The 24,648-nt window shown below is 43.6% G+C and overlaps 1 protein-coding gene across 1 annotated transcript in view; it reads left to right on the top strand.

Annotated features, from left to right (window-relative positions):
• HERC3 (HECT and RLD domain containing E3 ubiquitin protein ligase 3) overlaps nucleotides 1–24,648 on the top strand; it is a 112,024-nt gene that overhangs the window by 50,865 nt on the left and 36,511 nt on the right. Inside the window, exons 9-18 of the mRNA XM_032767485.2 lie at nucleotides 2,049–2,125; nucleotides 2,812–2,936; nucleotides 4,570–4,632; nucleotides 7,609–7,720; nucleotides 10,546–10,735; nucleotides 12,794–12,957; nucleotides 14,881–14,994; nucleotides 16,616–16,639; nucleotides 16,735–16,824; nucleotides 18,562–18,732. Of these exons, the coding sequence (XP_032623376.1) occupies nucleotides 2,049–2,125; nucleotides 2,812–2,936; nucleotides 4,570–4,632; nucleotides 7,609–7,720; nucleotides 10,546–10,735; nucleotides 12,794–12,957; nucleotides 14,881–14,994; nucleotides 16,616–16,639; nucleotides 16,735–16,824; nucleotides 18,562–18,732 (1,130 nt within the window). The remainder of the gene's footprint in view (nucleotides 1–2,048; nucleotides 2,126–2,811; nucleotides 2,937–4,569; nucleotides 4,633–7,608; nucleotides 7,721–10,545; nucleotides 10,736–12,793; nucleotides 12,958–14,880; nucleotides 14,995–16,615; nucleotides 16,640–16,734; nucleotides 16,825–18,561; nucleotides 18,733–24,648) is intronic.

Raw genomic sequence — 24,648 nt, forward strand, 5'->3', positions numbered from 1 at the left:
ACTTACTTGCTGATCCTGCACCATTCAAATCAGAGCATTTTAACCATTGCCTTCAGTGGCAAAAGATGCAAAAATATAGGCCCTGATCCTGCAGTAGGCTCCGTGCAGGTGCTAGGGACCACCTGTCTGACTCAAGTTGTAGGATGTGGGCCCAAGTTCCTATATAATCCCCCTTCCCTGCCCCGTCCCACCCCAATTTTGGGATGGTCAATTGCATTTAATTGTGACTAACTGCAATTAGGTGAGGTTTGTAAAGAGTGACAGATTATTTAGACAAAGGAAATGCAGTAGATCTAATTTACCTCAGTTTCAATAAGGCATTTGACACGGTTCCACATGGGGAATTATTAGTTAAATTGGAAAAGATGAGGATCAATATGAAAATTGAAAGGTGGATAAGGAACTGGTTAAAGGGGAGACTACAAAGGGTTGTACTGAAAGGTGAACTGTCAGGCTGGAAGGAGGTTACTAGTGGAGTTCCTCAAGGATCGGTTTTGGGACCAATCTTATTTAACCTTTTTATTACTGACCTTGGCACAAAGAGCGGGAATGTGCTAATAAAGTTTGCGGATGACACAAAGCTGGGGGGTATTGCTAACACAGAGAAGGACCGGGATACCATACAGGAAGATCTGGATGACCTTGTAAACTGGAGTAATAGTAATAGGATGAAATTTAATAGTGAAAAGTGCAAGGTCATGCACTTAGGGATTAATAATAAGAATTTTAGATATACATTGGGGACGCATCAGTTGGAAGCAATAGAGGAGGAGAAGGACCTTGGGGTATTGGTTGATAGCAGGATGTCTATGAGCCGCCAATGCGATATGGCCGTTAAAAAAGCAAATGCGGTTTTAGGGTGCATCAGGCGAGGTATTTCCAGCAAGGATAAGGAGGTGTTAGTACCGTTATATAAGGCGCTGGTGAGACCCCACCTGGAATATTGTGTGCAGTTCTGGTGTCCCATGTTTAAGAAGGATGAATTCAAACTGGAACAGGTTCAGAGACGGGCTACTAGGATGATCCGAGGAATGGAAAACCTGCCTTATGAAAGGAGACTCAAAGAGCTTGGCTTGTTTAGCCTGGCCAAAAGAAGGCTCCGGGGGGATATGCTTGCTCTATATAAATATATCAGGGGGATTAACGTTAGGGAGGGAGAGGAATTATTTAAGCTTAGTACTAATGTAGGCACAAGGACAAATGGGTACAAACTGGATATTAGGAAGTTTAGACTTGAAATTAGACGAAGGTTTCTAACCATTAGGGGAGTGAAGTTCTGGAACAGCCTTCCGAGGGAAGTAGTGGGGGCAAAAGACTTATCTGGCTTTAAGACTAAGCTTGATAAGTATATGGAGGGGATGATATGATGGGATAGTTTAATTTTGGCAATTGATCTTGGATTATCAGCAGATAAGTCTGCTCAATGGTCTGTGAGGGGATGTTGGATGGGATGGGATCTGAGTTACTGCAGAGAATTCTTTCCTGGGTGCTGGCTGGTGAGTCTTGCCCACATGCTCAGGGTTTAGCTGATCGCCATATTTGGGGTCGGGAAGGAATTTTCCTCCAGGGCGGATTGGCAGGGGCCCTGGAGGTTTTTCGCCTTCCTCTGCAGCGTGGGGCATGGGTCACTTGCTGGTGGATTCTCTGCAGCTTGAGGTCTTCAAACCACAATTTGAAGACTTCAGTAACTCGGACATAGGTTAGGGGTTTGTTATAGAAGTGAATGGGTAGGGTTCTGTGGCCTGCTTTGTGCAGGAGGTCAGACTAGATGATCATATTGGTCCCTTCTGGTCTATGAGTCTATGAGTGTTTCTTGCACGTCATGGTGTTTCTTTTGTGATACGAAAGTGGAGTCTTTATGCCCCCTTCTATTTTAAAGGGCCAAGCCCTGGGCATCTGCTAACAAGGTGATGAATGCTTTCACTCCCATTGACCACAGTTGGAGTTGAGGATGCAGAGGGCCTTAGGCAATATAAGTCCATAGTTGAAAGAAGTAGCAAACTTGTGTTGATTGATCTGTAGCACGATTGTATCTCTTTCTTCAATAGATGCCTTTAAATATCACGTTGTTAAACACATCTTCTGTGGAGGAGACCGGACTTTTGTACTTTGCTCCAAATCTGAGGTAAGCAAAGAATGCTTTTTCTCTTCTCTACAAGAGGGTGTCTGTGTGTGTGTGTGTCTTCTTACTTTGCTGTTGAATTCACATAGGTAGCATCAGTTCTGAAAGGAAGCAGGGTTAGCCTGTCTGATTAGCAGCTGTGCAAACTCAAAAGAGGGATATTTGTCAGCTGTAGAACAGGGGTCCCTGCTGTGTGGTTGGTGAGCTTAGGGCCACACAGTGAGCATGCTGATGGCCTGCCAACAAAAGCTCATCATGAAGTTTTGTGAGCACCCAATATAGAGATCTACAGTGGTGATAGGCAGGGGATGGGGAGGCTTTAGATGACTTTTTCCCCCCTCATTTCCTCAGAGATGGGTGCCTTAAAGTGTCAAGCATCCTTTGAGGGCTATATAAATAATAAATCACACAGTGACTGTTATAAAACCAGTCCCTTGAGTCCACCCAATCTATACTTGTCAGTGGTGACTTTGAAATGGCCTTTGGCACTGTGTAAGAAATCAAATTCTCAATTTTTTTCTTTTCCCTCTTTCCCTTTTTAGTTTTGTTTGGGAGTATGTTCTTCTTTGGAGGTGGTTGAGAGATGCCTTTGGGATGGTAAATGGTGTGGCAGCCCTATTATCAATCCACCCCAAAGAAACATGTTATGTGTCTTCTCCTTAAATACTGAGATCTGTATCTTCTCACAGAATTCCTTGCCTGCTGATGATTTCCGGACCATAAATCAATTACGTTACACTTGTTTAATAAATGATGACACTATAGACGTTTGGAAACAAAAGCTATTAGAACAGAACAACTCTAATTCCATCAAGTAGGTGTTATTGGACAAGCCACTTTTGTTTTACAAGCTTTTCTTTAATTGTTTTGTTGGCATCTGTACTTTAGAACTTAGCATTTTCTAGTTTGGGTCTTGCTCATATCAAAAGGAAAGGCCAGTAGGTGAGAATTCAGCTTTTAGGAAACTTTGTTCAGATACAACCCTTTTAAAAAAAAAATGTATTTAGGTACAGTTCACTACTCATGGTCTACTCTGATTATTGCACAAAGTTTGCTTTGAAAGTGGTATAGAAATCTAAGGGCTGAACTCAAATGATGCATCACCCAAATCTCAGCAGAATTTCTATGCATCACACACACACTATGTTTGAACTTCAGTTACTGTTTATTCTGAAACCTGGGATGTTCTCTTTTTGTCTAAACCAGCACCAATTCATAATTTATATCAGGAATCTCAGGTCAGGTCTTCCTAGCAAAACCAGGAAGATGCGTCAGAGCTTTCTTCAGACCCTAACTGAAGGGATGGGGGCATTGGATTCTAAAGAGAGAATCTTTTAACACAAGAGTGGAGTTCACAAAAAGAAGCAAGGAATTTTGAACAGTCTGATTTAAAATTCCCTTCCCTCTGCAATGTGGGTGCCCTAGGGAAAGCATTGTAAGTGAAGGGAGGTAGTGCCAGCCCATCTCTGCCAAAAACTGGTCATGTGACCTTGAGGAAGTCACTAAACCTCTGTGCCCTGCCGTCTCCCCACTTATAATACCAGGGCCAGCTCTGGCTTTTTTGCCACCCCAAGAGCAAAAAAACCCCCAAAACCCTGCGTGAGGGCTGGAGCAGCAAAGGGAGGGGGGCGGGAAACTTGCTGGCCGGTCTCAGCAACAAGGGGGAGGGAACCTGCCAGCCAGAGCTGCGAAGGGGTGTGTGTGTGAAATCTGCCAGCCGGTCGGAGCAATGAGGAGGGGGTGGGGGCATGAAACCTGCCGGCCGGAGCGGCGAAGGGGGAGTTGGGGCGTGAAACAAACCGCCCAGCCAGCTGGAGCGGCGAAGGGAAGAAAAAACAAAAAACCCAAAAAGAAAAAAAAATACCTGCGGGGCGGTGGGTGCAAGGGGACTCCCAGCCCTGCAGACCCCCAGGCAGCAGAGTGCACACCCCAGCTAGCGGGGTGGGGTGGTGAGAGAAGGGGGGCGGCCAGGGCTTCCTTAAGCGGGGTGCTCACCATGCTGCGCCGCCTGCTGGGAGGGCTCAGCGCCACTCTGGTGGGTGGGCAGGGAAGGACGTGGTCTGCGTGCCGGGCTTGCTGCAGACCTGGCACCACTCCCAGCAGCTCCCCTCCTCCGTGCCGCTGCCCCCTACAGGGTGGCAGGAGCAGCAAACCAAAAGAAAAAAAACCTGCAGGAGTGGCAGAAGTGGCACCGCGCAAAAAAAAAAAAAAAGATTGGGTGGAGTGCCGCCCCTTGGAGTCTGTCGCCCCAAGCACCAGCTTGTTCGGCTGGTGCCTGGAGCCGGCCCTGTATAATATATAGGTGGTGCTGATAACACTTTTGCGTACAAGGGATAGAAAGGAAACAACTAGACTTGTTGGTAAAAGAGCAAGTGAGATAAGCAGACATGTAGCATGACGTCTGTTCATATCAGCACCCCTCTTTCCTTTTGTCTTCCCCCTCCAAGCAGTGAAGTTGTGCAGATATTGTCGTCGGCTGCCTGTTGGAATGGAAGCTTCCTGGAGAAGAAGTAAGTAGCCAAATGGGATCAAGAATCATGACTTTCTTGTGCTTGCTATTCTGTAGAGATAAAGTAGGAGTCATCTACTTTCTTCACTGCTGCAGCGGGCTGTGAGACTAAAGAACTTGTGATCAGGCCAAAAGTGGGACAGAGAGTGATGCCTGGATAGATGTAGACAAGAGGTTTAGGGGCAGATTCATGACTTGCTGGTAAAGGAAGACAAATTGCTTAAGAAAAAGACTTGTGAGTGTATTGTTAGTCAGTCTGTCTGTTTCTGTTGAGGGATCAAAGTGAAACTCACCAGACTTGAATTGCTTTATTAAACATTGCCTAAATGACTTAAAGACATTGGGAGGACCCTATGGGTAGTTACGATTATTTTCTATCTGAGGCAATAGTCATCAAAACAATATACTCTAAAGGAGAGAGTTGGCATATTGAGGTGAAGTGAAGTGAGAATGACAGTGGGTATATGGGCTGGGTAAGACTGCCACTTTCAGTGCAGTAACACAGAGAAGGTTTGGGGCTGATAGCAGACTAGACCCAAGCTCACAACATGTCGCTATTGGGAAACGTGCTTTTGTGGTGGAATGGTGTGAGTACAGGTCCGGCCCTGTAAGAACGAGGAAGCAATTCCAGTTTGGTGATGTCATCCTTGGAAAGTTTTGAGCTTCTCGTTTTTATCAAAGTGACCAACAGAAAATGAGATAATTCAAGGGAAGGTGACAAAGATGGGTAAAGGATTAGAGCAGGGGTAGGCAACCTATGGCACAGGTGCCGAAGGTGGCACGTGAGCTGATTTTCAGTGGCACTCACACTGCCCGGATCCTGGCTACCGGTCCAGAGGGCTCTGCATTTTAATTTAATTTTAAATGAAGCTTCTTAAAAGTTTTAAAAACCTTATTTACTTTACATACAACAATAGTTTAGTTATGTATTATAGACTTCTAGAAAGAGATTTTCTAAAAACATTAAAATGTATTACTGGCACACAAAACCTTAAATCAGAGTGAATGAATGAAGACTCAGCACAGCACTTCTGAAAGGTTGCCGACCCCTGGATTAGAGGGTGTGACCGATGGGAGGAGTCTAAAGGAAGTGAGCATGCACAGCTCAGTGGAAAGACCAGGGCAGGTTGGGAAGGGTGTGGGTTGTGACTACTGTGGCTATAAATTGTTGGGAGGTAATAAAAATAAGATGAGGTTGATGACTTTTTTTATGGGGACATGATGAGTCATGGCCTGCAATTAGGTGAAGGAAGACTTGTTATACTGGGCAAGAGCAGCTCAGACAGGAAAGAAAAACACCATTTGTTCTTCCCATCTTCCAGTGGTGTGAAGCCTTCAGCTCAGGCTCTCTGAGAAGGCTACAGTCATTTTGGGGGTCTTTGGGTGTAAATTCATTTTTTATTTAAAATATTCTATTTTTTAATTGTAAATGCTTCCATTTACTAACTCTAGAACCTCATTTGAATGGGGAAGATAAGCTGGGTGCAGGATGTAGCTGTGGTTGGGGTACCCTGACATGATACCCCTCCAAAAGTGGAAAACCGTTAATGGTATCATACACTGAACAGTAACTAATGCTGATGGAAATAGCTGTGATCTGTGCCCAAGTGGCACATCAATCCTGGAATGTGATTGCTTATAGCCTTCATAATATGAGGCGTAACTGTATTTTAAATGTGTAATTTTATATGAAAAATATAAAAATCTTCATATGCTTGAGAAATAGGCCCTACAGCATCACTTCTGATGTACTGTCCACTTTGGAACTTAGTCAAGTTGTAGTGCCGTTGGGTGTGGACACAGGGGAGAGAGCCTACTTGCCTACTATGCCTGCTCGACTTGCACACTATCATCATCGCTTCTGTGTGCTGCTTCCATACATTGCAGCGAGAGCCTCCCTGCACCATAGGACTCAGGGGAGTTCTTTCCAGCCCCGTCATCTGCGCTGTTATGGTAATAATAGCCAATCCATCACAGGCTGCAGCAGAAAACTGACAAATTCAGTATATATTTAACAGGTGTCTTTCCTTCCTGAGAGTGGCTAGTGTTGTTCAGGGTTAAGGCTGGTTTGTTCCCACAGTGCTCTGGGGAAATACTTGGTGCTGATGCTTGGGCTCTGTGGAGTTGTGGAAATTGCCTTTTTACTGCCATCTGCAAGTTGTACAGGCTTTTTTACCTGCATAGAGTTGTGCTGTAGGCATCTGATACAAACCATTAAACCTGATGCAGGGTCAGATCACTCATTGCATGAAGCTCCAGGGCCTAGTCAAACCGTGAGATGCAGCCTTTTGCATTCAAAGATGTCTGTCAGGCCAAAAAAGAAAAGGATTTGTGGCTTGATCCAACAGCAGCTGAAGGCCATGGAAAGACTCCTCTTAACTGTATTGGGGTTTAGACTGGGTCCTTGATTAGCTGGAGGGCTAGAAGATTTTAGGGTGAAGTTGTCAGAGGAGCCGAAGGGAGTTAGCTCATAGAAATTGGGGGTTTGGCTTGCTTAGGCTGCTTTGAAAAACCCAGCGTCATCTCCTTTGGAAACCATTCCAAGTTCTACTGTGTGGCCCTAACCACAGTCAATGTCTTTGTCCACCCTCTCCTGGAAAAAAACAAAACAAAAAAAAAATCTTGAGTTCCCAGGGGACCATCATAAGGACTCTTGTCACATCTAGCAGGACTGCCATTTTTCAAGCTTAGGTCCCAGTTCTGCAACTGGATCTGTGTGGGCAGACCCTTTGGCCTGTGTGCAGTCCCACTAACATCAATAGACTCCATGCAGGCTCTGTTTCCCAGATTAGGACCCAGAGGGAGTACAATAAAAGGAATAGTTTATCTTGCACTATTGTATTTAGCCAAAGATTCCAGGTTTTCTAAGTCTTGTTATCTCTCTGTCTATAGACCCGTTCCCCATTAGTGCACTTTACCTGTGTATCTTATATCTTTCTTATACTTACATCTGTCTTGGGCTTGTTTTTTGTTTTAGGATCGATGAACATTTTAAAACCAGCCCCAAAATCCCAGGAATTGACCTGAATTCCACCAGAGTGTTGTTTGAGAAGCTAATGAACTCTCAGCATTCCATCCTGCTAGACCAGGTATAAAGATGTTGTATAAATATTTTTTTAAAAAACTGTTTCATAGTGTTGTCAGAGGGGGTTTTTCTGTGTATGTGTGAATTTTAAAAATGTGAGGCAGTTTTTATTGAAAGCTACAGGCTAGATCCTAAACTGGTGTAAATCAGCCTAGCTCTAGTAATCTCAATGGAGCTACACTGATCTTCGCCAGGTGACAATCTGGCCCTGTAACTGTTTGTTTTTAAGAAGTGTTTGCAATTAAGTGTGTGTGCGATATGCAGAGCAGATGCTTGCTAATCCCCTCCACCTGTAAATTCAGATCTCGGTGAATGTTTTAGGAAAGATTGAATAATAGAGTGGTGTAACTAGGACTTTATTACTTCACAAAACTTTTACTAAGACGTTATGAAATGTCACATAGAAATTAAACTGCACAAGTACATCTTGTAATGCGGAATTTTAGTTTTGCGTGCGTCTGTATTTGGCTACTCATTGCTTTACAAAATTCAGTCTGTCACGCTGGGTATCCGCCATTAATGCAAAGTAGGATCTTCAGCTGGTGTGGCAACTTCAGTGGACCTAAATTGATTTACACTAGCTGAGGATTTGGCCCACAGTCTTTTTAATAACTGTTGATGATGATCTGGTGAGAAATACTAACATTTTGCTATAACTTTGTCAGATTTTCAGGAGTTGTAGAGTAACTGCACTTCTTAGAGGTCTGTTCTCCCACTGATGTTAATGGGAGATGGAGTTGTATGTGCTTGCAGAGGAAACGAGACCCCTTTAGATATAGGTATATGGCTACATATAGTGGGCCTAATTTTTCTCTTGTTAACACCAGTGACTCCATTGACTTCAGCGCAGCTATTCCTGATTCACATTGGTATAAGCAAGAGGCAATACAAGCCAGAACATTTTACTTTTATTTCTAAAAAGTAGTGGCAATTATACTCTCTAGTGCAGCATTAGTTAATGATGGATGGATTTGTTCACTAAGACTTGTAGGACATGGTTCTTTTCAGAGCCTCCCCCGAAATACATTTGTGTCATTTATGGACACAGACATTTACTACTCTTCTAGCTATTATAGTGATGATAGAGTAAAAGTGAATTTTCATTATTACCTATTTTCTGGGCTTTATCAATGGCCTGTTTAAAGAGAGATTTTTTTCTCTGAGCTAAATTTAATAGTGATGCATGTTAATTAAAAATTGCTTTTAGAGTTAAGGGAATAATAGATCTTAATATGCGTGAAGTATTTAAAGCAGTCTTAAATTAGCTAATTGCCTTGTCTGTTAGATTTTTGTCATCTTGCACCTCAGTATTAACCTGCTTTTTTAGTCCTCAGTTTCCCCAGAGCAGAGACCACCTAGGCGTGTTGAATTGTATAGTAAGGTTGTGGGTAACATGACTCATAGTATCCTTGTTGCATGCAGAGTGGATCCCATTTACAATGGATTCCGTATAATGAAACTCCGTTTGTTATAGGCAGCACAGGCACCGGTACCTGTTGTTAAGGCTGCCCAACACTTCCAATTATAAGACCTTGTTTTCAGCTGCTTGAAACGTTGCTAAATTTAAACCTCGAGCTGAAATTTTCCAAGCTGGCTGTCCACTTCAGGCTGACTTTTCTGAGAAAGTTTCAGCTAGAATTGCTCATCCGTTTCTCAGAATGAGTTTAGGGAAAAATACATTGTTTTGGCCACATTAAAAAAAAATATTCTTGCAACTGTTCCATTGAAAAGCTCTAGCACCTCAATGCTTTGAAGCAAGGACTTGATATTTGGCAAGGGGGTTGGTTGGGTGTCAGAGATGAGTCATCTGCCCTCCCTGTGAAAATCTACCCAAATTTTAAGCCCCTGAAAAAAAAATCTGTTTGCAGGTGCTCAATAGAGACTTGTTAGAATTGGGCAGCAAAATTCTCCAAAGAGATTTTTTCACACCTCCTACGTGCCAGCCAGATTGCACGTGCACCATTCCCAGGGAGTGACTGACCATGCTGCGAACCGACTCAAAATACAGAGGGTTGAGGAACAGGGAAAGGAGATGCAGGGCAGAAGGAGAGGAGCAGAAGACTGAGGAGGGGGTATAGGAGAGGCAGTAGCAACAAGGGGGGGAGAGGGGCATTTCCTAACTAGAGTGCTTGACTCTGCAACCTTAATGTTCTTTTAATGTGTTTTTGGATGCAGTAGGGGAAATGGAATGACAGTTCTCTGGTGTTGCATTACACTGCGGCCTCTAGGTTTTTGTACAGCAATCCTGTAGTTTTTGTGTGGGTTAAAAATGAATGCGCTTTAAGAGGATATTGCTGTACACGCCTGTCTACTCACCACCTAGCAAATACTGTATTTCAACAGAGCCAAATGGAGGAGGGTTTTTTGGAGAGGGGAGTGTGACGTTGCTCACTTAAACCCCCAAAACTATAATAATTAAGTGTAACAAAAATGAATAGAAAGAATAGGAACTCAGGTCTGCAATAAGGATTTTTAGTATCAGTGTCAGATTTAAGAGCACAAAAGCTTAAGCAATGTATTAAATTACTATCACTTTACCTTTTTCCTCCTGCTGCCCTTCACTCCCAGAGTCCACTCTGCAGGCTGAGAGAACAGATGGGAATGTCAGCCTGGATTTTCAGCCTTCACAAAGTACTTCCTTGCTTTAGTGAGTTATCTTTAGACCCTTAAGTATACTGACACTTACACAGCAGAGTATAAAAGAGCTGGTAATGAGACAAATGTGTCAGATGTGCACAACGTGGTCTTAGGTGAGCACTGAGCCAGCCTTCTATTGTTCTTCAGGGATGTATGCTGAGTTAACTTCTCTTGTTCTTTTTTCCCCTCCAGATCTTAAAGAGCTTTGAAAGCTTTTTGATTCCCCAGCTGTCCAGCTCCCCACCAGATGTTGAGGCAATGAGAATCTACCTGATTCTCCCTGAATTCCCCCTGTTTCAAGACTCAAAGCATTACATAACATTAACGCTTCCTCTAGCAATGGCCATTCTGCGACTGGATACCAACCCCAGCAAAGTATTAGGTAAGGGGTGAGCTTCATAGGGGTGCATCTTGTTCTGCGTCATTCCTTTAGCATCAGTCCGGGGCACTAGGGGGAGATCATTCACAAAACATAAACTTGGGACTTTCAAAAGCACTCCGTGTTGGCTGAACTCTTCTCCTGTTGAGCTACTGCTGGCTTAAGTGATAGCAGAGTTAGGCGGGTACTGAGTGTCACTCACGGTGCTCCGCTGGTGGCTAGTTTGAGATTCAAATACTTGACCCTTCCTCTCTTTGTTCATAGAGATGTTAGAACCAGCTGTGCCTCGTCCGTGAATCAGTCTCCATAGAAATCCTAGTTTATTGTGTTTGTGACTGTCTAGAACTGTACAGGGTGTTTATACTCTTCCCTGCCAGCCTCTAGTTCCTTGTGGTTGAATTCTTAATGCTATTTTGTTTTTTGCAAAATGTAAAGGCAGACTGGTTCTAGGGGCTGTGGTCCAGTGTTGGTAGCAGAGCAGTGCTAGAAGCTGACAGGCAGTGTCCCAGCAGAGGCTGGGCTGGAGGTATTGCCTTTGGCTAGAGAAGATCTCCCTCTCGAAAGAGGTGGCATAGGCTGACCTTAAATACTGAAGGGATTTTCATGGGGTGTGGAGAGAGAGAGGGAAAAACCCGCAGGCAGATGGAGAGACAGGGGCCAGGCAGGGGAATGGAGCGATGCAGAGGGGCAAGTGTTTCTCCTTCATTTAAGAAAGCATGATGGGGTTCTCAGCAAGGTAACAGAATCCTGCAAAAAATCAATGTGGGCTCTACCACTGCTGGGAATAGGGGGATTACTGCTGAGCTAATTGGTCGTGGCTAACAAAGGAAAGAGGGGTGGAGGGAAGGGATCCCCTGAGCTGTCCTGTGTTCAAACTGCTCCCTAGGGCTGACTCCTGCCTTCTCCCTGTAAGCCTCTTGGGAGGGAACTGGAATCTAGATCATTGTACGTAATTGCATGGGGGTAGGAGTGTATTGTTTAAAGATGGAAATGGCACATGGGAGTTATTGTGGCTCCTAAATACTGCCATCGGCGTCTCCCAGTACCCAGTGATTCGCTCATGGGTGTGACACTTATGCTGTCTTGTAGGAGAAGAGGGTTTGGACAGGTCGTGGAACAGCCCCTCTGTGGTCTAGAACAGCCTCTGGAAGGGGTTAGCGTATTGGCAGTCACTGGGGTAGCTTGGCAGGCACTCACTGCCACAGCACCTCCTGCTGGTTGGGGGGACCCCCCAAGCTCCGTAAGCCCTCCTTGCCTCAGTGTCCCACTGCCAGTCTTCATCTAGCCCCTTTGCTCAGGGGCAAACTGAAATGGCCACTCATCATTGGCAAGGGGGGTTGGACCTACTGCCTTTTCCTGGCCTGGCTGCACCACTGCAGCTTCAGTACCCCCACAGGCCCTTTTTGCCTGGCCTTAGCCTGGGGGCTCGCCTGGTCCAAGCTCCTCAGCTCTGCCTGCCCTTCCCCAGCACTGCTCTGCTTAGGACACCCTCATCTAGCCAGCAGCCAGGTCCGTCCCACTCCACCTCTGGAGTGAGACTCCCCCTGCCTAGCTCCCAGCCCTTTTATCAGGGCCAGCTGGACTCTAACTGGGTGTGGCCACATTTGCAGCTGCCTACCCAATCAGCCTCCCTCCCTTTCCAAGGGCTAGCTTTTAACCCTTTCCAAGCCGGAGCAGGGTGACTGCCCCATTACACTGGGCTATTGGGCCATGGTTGTCACTTGCTCTTCAGAATACAGGACATGTGACTAACGAATAGGAATATAAATTATGGCCAAGCTGGAGTGCGGAAACTTCCCCCAGCTCCGCTGCTTAAAGGAGTCCTTGCTTACAACCTTCACTTCACAAATACATATATATGGTATCATTTGTGTCAGTGCTTGCGTTTTTCAGAGCTTCTTTTAATGAAACTGCAGAGCCCATCTTTGAAACAGAGAGAGGAGATACAATATATTGTATAGTGTTACAATACTTTTTTCTCAGATTCCATCACTATAATGTCTGCTACCACCAAGTGCTCTAATAACAATATTGACATATATATATTTTTCCCCCCTGTAGATAACTGGTGGTCTCAAGTATGCCCAAGGTATTTCCTGAGGTTAGTGAACCTCTATAAAGGCGCGGTAGTTTATCTCCTGAATGGAAGAAAAACATTATTGATCCCTGTCCTGTTCAGTAGTTACATTACAGCTGCTCTCAGACTGCTAGAGAAACTTCACAAGGTAAGAGGCAAGCATGTGTGTTTTGGAACAGTACAGTGTCATAGTCCAGGGGCTCTCTGACCTTTTCCCTACCATTACTTCTTCCCTGAGCAATGTGGGAAGGGCAGGGCAGTCGCAACCTGTGATGCCAATTCACAAGCCCCAGGTTGAGGACGCACACCATCATCTACCACAGACATTTGTAATGGCAGCCAAGGAAAGAGAATGTTAGCACTTCACCTGAACTTGAGGCAACATTGTTTAACTTTGTAGGGATTTGTTTGAAACAATTTAATAAATAGCTGAACTTCGGTAGAACACCCCACCAGCAAAGCAGACGCACGCACACACTCTCACTCTCTCTCTCTCTCTCTCTTTCTCTTTCTCATTCTCTTGGTGTGTATGTTCTTTTCTAAAAATACCAGTAGCACAAAGCAACAGGAAAGTTTAAAATCTTTTTGTACATAAGTGGATGAGTTATTTCTTGATTGTATTTTAGCATCTTTTCATATGCACTGTAACTAATGACGCAAGTTTATTGGATGCAAACTGAAATCTGAGGCACCTCAGTTGTTTGCAAATGCTCTTTTTGTACTGCTGCCCGATCTTTAGATTATATATTAATTATGTTGATTATGTAAGAATTCCCAGTGATCACTTGAGGGTTAACAGGTTCTTGCCCCAAGTATTATTTAAACTATTATATAGTTGGGAACCCCGATGCGCACAGTTGCAACACTCATACTATAGGACCTTTTATATTTACAAATAGAGAGTATTAATACTCAGTAAGGTAGATAGCGATACTACAGAACGTACATCTGCACATCCGTATACTCACAGCATCCCTTGCAGAACAACCTGAAATGTTAGCCATCATCTTCCTCATCACCATCACCTTCCTCATCATTACCAGTGACCATCATTCTGGCACCTCCCAAGGACTACCTCTTCCCCTACTGTCCCTAGGCTGGGATGCCACTTTTATAATATGTTACGCTGATTCCGCTAAGTTTGATGCACATTCAGTAGGGGATTTTCCCCTTTTCCTTATTTGTATTTACTCACCTTACTGATGTTGGAGTGTCTTTTCCCTATATGCTAGCATATCAATTATTTTAACTTATTATTATACATGTCAGTTCGTTACCATGGCCCTTTTGTGATTAGGTATCACATTTGTTATTTCTGTCCTAACCGGTTATTTCGGTTCTTTCCAAGTTGTGATGTGCCTGTTAAGTTTAGAAGGGTATGAACTTAGGAAAGCCCCTGCGCCAGCCTGTATATGGCCCTTATATGGACCTTATGCTTTAGTTCATCTAGGTGAAAGGTCCCAAACATATATATGTTAACTTTGATTTAGCTCAACATACAGGATGTGGCCCGTAGGTCTCTTGTGTTACATCCAAAATAAACTCTAATAGAAATCCATACACCTGTTATAATAAAACAGTCAAACCCATAATAAACTTATAAAAAAAGAGATATAGGCAAGCAAGCAGGCTAGCCTTAGATGTATCTCATGTACCTGTTATGTACGTCAGTTTGCTGCCAGGACACTATTGTGGTTGACTCAGGTACCTGTGGTCAGAACTTTCCCTTAAACTCTATTTTCAGCTCCCCAAATACTTGGGGTTTTCTGTTGGGCCATTTATCTGTGCAAAGTTTATCTGTGCAAAGTGTATAGGCCTCAAGCCTTATGCTAACTTGCTGAAGGTAATGTCTTACAGGATACAGGCTGGTAGGTTTTTTGCATTACTGCTGAATATAGTGCAAAGCAGTGAATATTGATAAAGGCGAGCTAGCCCAATCCTGGAAGCTGCTTTATGCAGGCAGATCTGAGTATATGGGGAGACCCCAGGAAAGAAAAAGAGCCTGTGTGTTTCTAAAGGTGGGAAAAGTGTATATACCCTGAAATTTTAAGTCTTTTGTTTTCTTAATCAGGTGAATCTGAAAGTTAAACATGTGGAATATGACACGTTTTATATCCCAGAGATTTCCAACTTGGTGGACATCCAAGAAGACTATCTTATGTGGTTCTTGCATCAAGCAGGAATGGTAAGGGGTTTTAATGAGTTGCAAAATTGCTGTCCATCTTTGCCTCTTCAGTACTATTTATAAATTTCAGTATCCCTACTAATAATGATTGTTTGTTGGTGTAATACATTGAACACTGGAGCATATGTGGGTAAGCTGTCTTTGAGTTGAGTATTTACTAGCTTGATGAAGATAACTTACAACAATGCCATCAGAAGAATAAAGCTACCAAATATATATTTAATGTCTCCTAAATGATCTCTAAAATTCACTAACGTGGTGTTATGCCTTCAGCTTAATTCAATCACTGTTTAACTTGATCCTCTTAGTTGAATCAGAACCTCAGGAACCAGCTCATATATAAAAAAAATATAACTCTACCCTTAATGTCCAGGCAGTGTTTTTGTAGCTGTGGTGGTCTCACGATATTAAAGAGACAAGGTGGGTGAGGTGATAGCTTTTATTGGACCAACTTCTGGTGTTGAGGGAGACAAGCTTTCGAGCCACACAGAGCTCTTCTTCTGGTGTGGGAGAAGAGGTCTGTGTGGTTCAAAAAATTGTTTCTCTCACCAACAGAATTTGGCCCAATAAAAGATATCACCTCACCCACCTCTTCATCCTTTACTTCTATCATTTAGGAAGGTATTATAGAATACGGTGATCATTGGCTATATAATGCGGCTCCTTAAAAGGAAATGTCATGCCAATGAGCAGGGCACTGAACTGGGGCTCAGGAGATCAGGTTCTATTCCAGGCTCTTCTAGTAACCTGGTGGGTGATCTTGGGAAAGTTCCTCCATCATTTGGTGCCTCAGTTTCCCCATCTCCAAAAATTGAGGTAATGATATTTGCCTCCTTTGTAAAGCACTTTGAAAACTGTGAATGGAGAATGTGATATAGATGCTAGGGATTGTTAGTCTTAATAATGACTATGACCAAAATTTTGAATGAGAGAGAACAAAAATATCAAGGGAGGCCACAATAATGAAAGATGGTTGTGACTAAGAGTTGTTTATCTATTTTTATGGACAATAAAGACTACACTGTACTGGACAAGCTGTAACACCCCCTTTCAATCGTATGGTAATACTGTACTATCCTATGCTTGTTTTAGCCAAAGTGATGAGATGCAATCAGAGCAATACAGCAGCTCTGTAATAGTAAAACTTAGTCAATTGATTGAAAAGCTAGTTAAAGGGATAAATGTGTTAAATGAAAATTGTTGCATTTGGTAATTGACCGAACTTAATGTTGTCACAATTGTGGGCTTAAAATAGTACCTATTTGTTTGAAATAGTCCCACTAGCAAAGCTAGAGATGAAGTAATAAGAAGTTAATGAGTTGATTTTGTTGATTTTTTGGAGGTGAAATTCACCCCTGTGCATAAAGTTAGCTCAAGGCTTATGGACCACTTGGGATTTAAGTGGGGCCTTGCTGGCATATAAGCCTTGACATGGCCCTCTGCTCAGAAGTGAAACTCACCATGTCTCTCTTTCTCCAAGAGGAAGAAGCTGGGGTTTTCATCCCAGAAGATATGAGGTTCAGAGGAGTTGGATCTCCTCTGAACTGTCCATCCGAAAAAGCAAGACATGGAATATCGAACCAAAAGAATTAACCATTTTTTCCCTTCTCTCTTTCCACAGAAAGTAAGACCATCTATCATGCAGGTAAAAAAAAATAAAAAAAAATTGATGACTCTTCTCTTTACAAGTGCTTGTCCAAGTTGCAAACAGCAACTGAAATTTCCCTTTCTTCCTTCTAGGATGCTGTGACACTCTGTTCTTATCCTTTCATCTTTGATGCTCAAGCCAAGACCAAAATGTTACAGACGGATGCTGAACTACAGATGCAGGTAGCCAGCTCTCCTCTCTTTTACTTTGCCTGTCCCTAGTCTTCTTTTCTGCCTTCCCCCACATACTTAGGTGTAGTTTGCTAATCATTCATACATGGGCAGTATTTCATCATTAGTGTAGTTATGTGCCATCTCGGACAATTAACTCCCTGAAGGGCCTCTTGCTACTGGATTCCAGTGAGGCACTGCTGAAGTCCTTATTGTGCAATAATCCTTTATGTAAATAAAGCTATTTTGCTAGGCAAGGTTCACTGTGATTATAATTGTGATTTGCACCTTGCAATACATTGAACAATGTGATATTTTCATTCTGTTCCACTAAGTGGGTGGCATCAAATATGGCTTCTGCGTGGAGATCCTGATGTTGAATGAGTGATTCTCAAAAACTTAGTGCTGGATTCTATCATAGTATAGGTGATCAAGCACCAATTTGCATCAAATTTGTGGCCACGAGTCAACATCATGGTCCTCAACTCAACCACACTTGTGCACTCTAGTGAATGGAATCCAGAGCTCTAGTGGAGGACAGTGGCTTGTGGTTGGTCAGGTCTGATACATCCCTTCCAGTAGATGGTAGTGGAGCCACGTACTACTTAGCTTTCCTCTGTTTTCTTTGTGAATGTAAAAACGCTGTATGTGAACAATGAGGTCATTTCCATCGACATTCATTGAGGACCAAGTGGAGAGGGTGGATGGAGAGAGTCATTAATAGTGAGTCACTGGTTAAAATGTAGCACAGGTTGCTAGTGTCCAAAAGTCATTACCATCTGATGCTTGTTATGCAGACTTTGTGAAAAAAGAGTCTAGTTCCTAGCTGACGGGTTCCCACGCAATGAAAAACGGTCACCACAGTTGTCACTAGAGGTGACTCTAGTCTCGGTGGTAGGGTTACCATCTTTGAAATGAAAAAAATAAATAAATTGGCACCCTCAAGACAAGTCTGTCACAACCCCAACCACAAGGCAACTCCGCAACCCACCCACCCTTCAACAGCCACTTACAGCGACTCAAACCTTCTCTCAGACACATACACGGTGCTTTTAGGTGTTGATGGCAGACAGCTGCTGTATTTTCAACAGTTTTGGTCTGTTGCTGCTTAAACTGCGGAAGTGAGAATATTGCATCGTCTTTAGCTGGGCACAGAAACTTTTAACATTAGATATCCCAGTGTATTTTGGTGATGATGCAAATCTTTAGACCCACATTAAAAAAACCCAGCAGATTAGAATTTTTTTTTTTTGTCAACTGGCAAATCCATTAAAAAAAAAAAAAATTTAAAAATGGATAGGCCGGTCAAATACTGGCCAAGTGATAACCCTACTCGGTGCAGAGGCTAAAAGCTGAATGATCCAAATAAACTAAACTACCACCTCACTCCTTGAGAAAGTCCTTCCAAGTCATGACCAAGACATGTTGTTTGGGTAGCGTGGGACCAGCTTGAACTGCTGTTTCCTATGTTGCATCTATTCTGTGTATTGAGGACTTCAGCCTCCTGGGAGGCAGTTTATTTATGAGCACTGTGCTGCTGTGAAGAGAGTATTTGTAGTGAATCCTCTGGGTCTCACCTTCAGCAGTAATCAGATGACTGATGCTGGTGGAACAAGAGGCAGAAGGAAGGAATACCAAGGATTGGTCACAGACTAGGGGATGGTGGTACAACTGTCTCCACTCAGGAAATAAATAGTGCCAGGGGACTCTGCTTTTTTCAGTCTCTCTCTTTTTTGTGCTGCTTTATAGATGGCGGTCAATGGAGTGAATTTGCAAAATGTTTTCATGCTTCTCACTCTGGAGCCTCTGCTGGCCAGAAGCCCTTTCCTAGTTCTTCACGTCCGCAGGAGCAACTTGGTTGGTGATGCTTTGAGGGAGCTGAGCATTCATTCAGATATTGATTTGAAAAAGCCTCTAAAAGTAAGATCCTTCAGGAGTTTTTTCCCTAACCTGCCTTATTTTTCTTGTTTCCTTCTCAATTCTCTTAGAAAACTGTTCCCTCCAATCCCTGCCACCCACACAGTGGGCTCATAATAAGGTATATGGACTCCACCCTGGCTATAACCAGTAGCAGGGCTTCATCTAACCAATGAGGGGATGAGTCTGCCTCCTTCCTGATCAGCAGGTTTTTGTTGGGACTGGTTGGCTCAATACCTATGGGCTTCTCCCTCATTGTAAAAGGACCAGATAAAGGAAGCATAGGGAGGTGTTTGGCATCCACTGGAGGGCCCCCTTGATGTGGCTACTGTATGTGTGTGGATGGGTGGGTGGGGAGGGAGACCAAAGCAAAAACAAACCCCAGAACAAGTATCTTGTTTTTATACAGTGTCAAGCAGTGTCTTGTTGCCATTTTGCAGTAAGAACAAGACTGGGTCACCTAATAAGGAATGTGTTTTATGTCTGAGAAGATGCCACAGAATTCAACAGCTGCTGGTATCAGTCCCCCTAACTCTTGTGACCAGGAGAACTGCCCTCTTACTGGGGGCAGGAAGGGGGACAGACAGGAAAGCGGAGGGGCTGTGCTGTTACCTGGAGAGCAGCCTATTATTTATGACTTTTCCTTCTTGCGCAAAATGTTGAATCATCCATTTAAAAAACAAACAGTCTTCTTAATACTTCACTTCCCCCTTTTCCTCCAGCGCTGAAACAGTCCCAGGCCTGGTCTACACTATGCTTTTAACCTGAATTTAGCAGCATTAAACCAATTTAACCCTGCACCCGTCCACACAACAAGGCCCTTTATATCGATATAAAGGGCTCTTTAAACCGGTTTCTGTACTCCTCCCTAACGAGAAGAGTAGCACTGAAATCGGTATTGCCATGTCGGATTAGGGTTAGTGTGGCCGCAAATCGATGGTATTGGCCTCCGGGCGGTATCCCACAGTGCACCATTGTGACCACTCTGGAAAGCAATCTGAACTCGGATGCACTGGCCAGGTAGACAGGAAAATCCCCGCAAACTTTTGAATTTCATTTCCTGTTTGCCCAGTATGGAGCGCTGATCAGTATGGGTGGCGATGCAGTCTCAAATCCAAAAAGAGCTCCAGCATGGACGTACGGGAATACTGGATCTGATCGCTTATGGGGACAATCGTTCTATCAGAGCTACGTTACAGAAGACGACAGAAACAAGCATTTGAAAAAATCCCAGGCTATGATAGACAAGGCCACACACAGTGCTGTGGACAACGTCACGGAAAGCCAGAGAATCAAATGGACCGCTCATGGAGGAAGGAGAGTAACTGGGACGTCCAGCTATCCCACAGTCCTGCAGTCTCCGAAAAGCTTTGCAATTCTTGGCTGAGCTCCCAGTGCCTGAAAAGGGTCAAAAAACATTTTCCCGGGTGTTTCAGGGTAATATTGTCGTCACCGCTGCCTAGTACCCACCCCTCTGACCACCCCCGTAGAAAGAAAAGGGAAATAAAACGTTTCATCACCTTTTTTTCAATTTCACCCTATGTCTACTGCAATGCCTGCTGGTAGACGGGTGCTGCAGCACTGAAACACCGGCACGCCCCTTCCCTGATGATAGCAAGTCATAATTGTACCGTCCTGCCAATTGTCCTATCATCCAGCCCATGAGTGCTCCTGGCTGACCTCAGGTGAGGCTGGCCAGGGGCGCCTGGGTGAAAATGGGAATGACTTCCCAGTCATCCCCAGTAATGGGTACAGAACGGCTGTAACCATCCTCATATCATAGCAACTGGAGGCTGAGGCTCTATCAGCCCCCCCCTTCGTGTCTAAAGAAAAGATTCTGTACTGCCTGGACTATACATAGCAAGCTGGAAGGCTGCCTCCCCCCATTTTATTACTAAAAAAGTCAGTGTTTCTTATTCCTGCATCTTTATTACTTTCATCAACACAATGGGGGACACTTAGCACGGTAGCCCAGGGGGTCGGCGGTGAGGGAACAATGGGTGGGGTTGTTTGCGGCCACCCCCTAGAATGCATGCCAGCTCATCTTCTGCGGGATCTCTGGGGTATGCAGGAACAGCGGTGCTCTCGGTTCTCTAGTACAACAACTTGCCCATATTGTAGGCAGGATTGACTCCTATTTTTAGACCAAAACATAAAGAAGGGGAATGACCTGCGGCAGCATTTCCAAATTTTGTCTTTGCGCCCCTGGCCGACCTCTAGCGAGGCCGGCCAGGAGCACCCCGGACAAGCAGCAGATGTACACACTGATAACCGTCATCCGTCCATCAAAACCAATTTACAAAGGCATGGCAGACAGCAATAGGGATAGTAACCGTCTGCTACCTTGCAAGGCCAACTGAAATGGCTGCTGTGTAGCACTGGCAGTACCACCCTGTCAGCAGCATCCAGTACAGCATACGGTGACAGTGACAAAAACAAAACGGGCCCTTCCATGTTTGCCATGGCATGGCATGCTGCCAGGGCAATCCAGAGGAAAGGGTGACGAAATGATTTGTCTGCCTGTTGCTTCCACAGGAGGAAAGGATTTGAGTGAACAGACATTTATACAGAATACCTGCGACACTGGTTTTTGCATGGGATCCTCAACCAGAATCCCAATGGGCCAGAGGAGACTAGCGGAAACATGGGATACGTCGACGGGATAGCTAAACCACACAAGGTAATGCTACGGAAATCAAGCTAGTCTCATACATGACACACACCACTCGAATTAATGTGCTTAGTGTGGCCGTGTGCGCTCGACTTATACAATCTGTTTTACAAAAGCCGTTATAATAAAATCGGAATAATTCCATAGTGTAGACATAACCCGCCACTGTTGAAGTCAGCTGTAATGCTAACAGTATTAATTGCAGACCTGTGAATTCAAATCGATGCCTCCTAATCACAGTCACAAATCGGTATCGCTGATCAGTTAACGTGTTCACGGGCAAGTGATCTTTGATGGCGAGGAGGCTGTGATCGGAGGGTCACAAAGGAATTCTTCTCTTGTTTGCTAAAAGAACCCGACCCATCTAATGGAAATGTTCACCTACATCCAGAACGAACCTGCTTGGTTTTCAGACGGATGAGTCAACTGACACTGTGTGCAGTTGTTTGCACACACGGCTACACTTGAAGTTAATGACAAAAGCTAGTGAGGAGAAAGTCAGCTTCCTCTCAGTTTTTTTTTCCAGATGCTCCACACTTATCAATTAGCAATTGGAAATGGGATGTATTCAATGCTTGATACATAGTGGCGTCCAAGCTATAAACTGGGGATGGTAACATAATCATGTACTTAAATCCAAATTTAAATTTCTGTGCATCCCCTGCCTTCACATGATCATAAATCATTCACTACAATATCACAGTACAATAATGTACAGTGTCACGAGCCAATCTAATCATTAAAATAGCACAGTTAACTCTGACTTGCCACCGTCTGCAAAACATGTTTGGATGATGTGGAATGAAATGTCAGGTAATATTATACAAGAGACGGTATCACTCTCATCTCTTGACCGCAAAAATGAACAATTGCATTGTTGGGTAAGTTCTAGTATTGTGGTGGCCTTTAAAATAATCTGATTACACTGCTTACAAGCCAAATGCTTCTGAAACAAAGGTAGTAAACTTACTATGCTGGGTCACGAAGAACAAAAATGGATGCTTAAAAATTGTTGATTGGCTCCAGTCCTACTGTTGGGCCTCTAGACTACAGCAGATGGGAATGCTCCTGGCATGGTGAAGGGTTTCCATGGTCCGTGACCGTCAAAAAGGCATCTTGTCCATTCTTCTTCGTGGAAGGTGAAACTCTTGTAGCTTGCAACAGCATCGATGGTGTGATGGCAGCCCCTCAACATCGTCACTAATCCAGATCAGTGGAACACTGTTCATATGATCTCATCGAAGACGGATCCTAAGCTGTTTTGCTGCATAGGCCAATTGTTTGCCATCATTCCAGTTTGGTACATGCAGTCAATGAAGGAAACCTATGACAACATGAAACAACCTTTTGAGGGTGCATGAACTATGACCAAATCAATGGCAGCTTTGTGGCGATATAAAGATGTTGCCTCTCTTGCTTGGTCTGCACTGGATACACAAAGTACTGCTGTTTCCTGCGAAATGGGAATAGTCCGTGCAAGAGATTATCCCACTACATCAAAGAAAGAGGCCCAACAACAGTCACTGGAGCTGGGAGGAAAAAGTGTTCCAGCAATCCAACACTTGTTGAATCAAGGAAGATTTTGTTTACCACCCTTACACATCAAGCGGGTCTGATGAGAACTTTATCAAGCCATTGACAAAAACACAAGCCGTTTCAGGAGCCTCTGTAGAAAATTCCAGGTTAAGTAAGCTAAGAGAAGGAAGGTTCTTTGTTGGTCCTCAGATTCGTGAACTTCTTCGAAGATGATGCATTTGGAACATGCACGCGTGGCAAGAAAAGACGGCATGGAAAGCCGTCCAGTTAGTGGCAATAAATTTTCTCGGAAACAAGAAGACAAGACAGCTACAGGTTGTTTCGGTGGAAAATACTCAAGGCAACAAAGCCTTGGTTGCAACGATGTCCCCAAAAGTACAATTTTTGCACACTCATCTAGATTTTTTTCCACCACTTGAAACGCGGAGCATGAGTGACAAGCACGGCGAGAGCCGTTATCACCAGGAACAATGCAACAATGCAGAACGCTATCAGGGCAAATGGAGCCCCATTCAGTGCTTGCAGACAATATTGCATAGGACAGTGACAAAGATTGCTCCATTTAATGAATACAAGAGACAAGCCAAGAAGCGCCGAGTAGAACATGAATAGGACTAAAACATGTACATAATAGTTTTTTGCCATGGTGTTTCATAATAAAATTTTATTTTATACCCTTAATTGCGATTTTAAAGTTTACATAAACAGGACAGGTGAAATATTGATCATGTAAAGCAACCAATAAACACAATGAAAAACTAGTTTACAATTTTTAAGAATTAAAACTCTACGATCTACACATATACATAGACATAAAAGGTAAAAACTTAAAATAATCTAAAACAAGTAGCCAATCAGTTGTTTAATTGTCATATTTGAATTCAGCACATCAAAATACAATAATAAATGACCACATTTTATCTCTGAAGCAAACACTTCCAAAAAAATTGTAGACCAGTGGTTTATTAAAACTGAAATTTACAAGTGAGAAAACAGCAACATTACATTTTGACCCACAAATAACATTACACTGCAATGTTACATTAACATGTGAAAAATAGCAGATTCAGACGGTGGTAAGAAAATTGTAGTATACACATGAAAACGTCATCATTCAAATAGGTTTGCAGAAAAGTTTAAAAAATATGTGCAACGCTATTTTCACTGAACGCACAAAATCTCAAAACCAAACAGCAATGAAGATGGCTGAAATCCAGACAATAGGCTACTTGTGTGCTCCGAACAACAGTGCAGTTATGCATAGACTTTTAAAATGAAAAGAGCCTGTGTTTGGATTGAAACATTGTCCTGCAGATTATGGAATGAGAAATGTGAGCCTGGAACCTGGCTCTTGCTTTGTTAGGATACCAAAATGAGGGATGTGGCAAAAGCATAATAGATTAAAAAGAATTGCCGACTGGACAATCTAAGGTGTGATTCGGCTGAGGCTCCAGTCCTGCCGTGAGTCTGTGTTGACGGGGTTCTGCTCACAGGATTGGAGCCACAAGTGATATTTTACCATCTGTCCTCTTGAAATATCTGGGGCCAGTTCATATATAACAATAAAATTATCATTAATAATGATTAAACAGTACCATTTCTGGGGAAGGTGTCCAAACAGTCTAGGAGGCACAGTCTCGGCCTGAGACGCTCACAGTAAAAGGCTAGATTTCAAAAGGCTCAGCTTCCATTCGTTGAAGGGGCAACCACTG

The sequence above is a fragment of the Chelonoidis abingdonii genome, chromosome 5 (assembly GCF_003597395.2).
Source record: "Chelonoidis abingdonii isolate Lonesome George chromosome 5, CheloAbing_2.0, whole genome shotgun sequence".
Taxonomy (NCBI): Eukaryota; Metazoa; Chordata; order Testudines; family Testudinidae; genus Chelonoidis; species Chelonoidis abingdonii.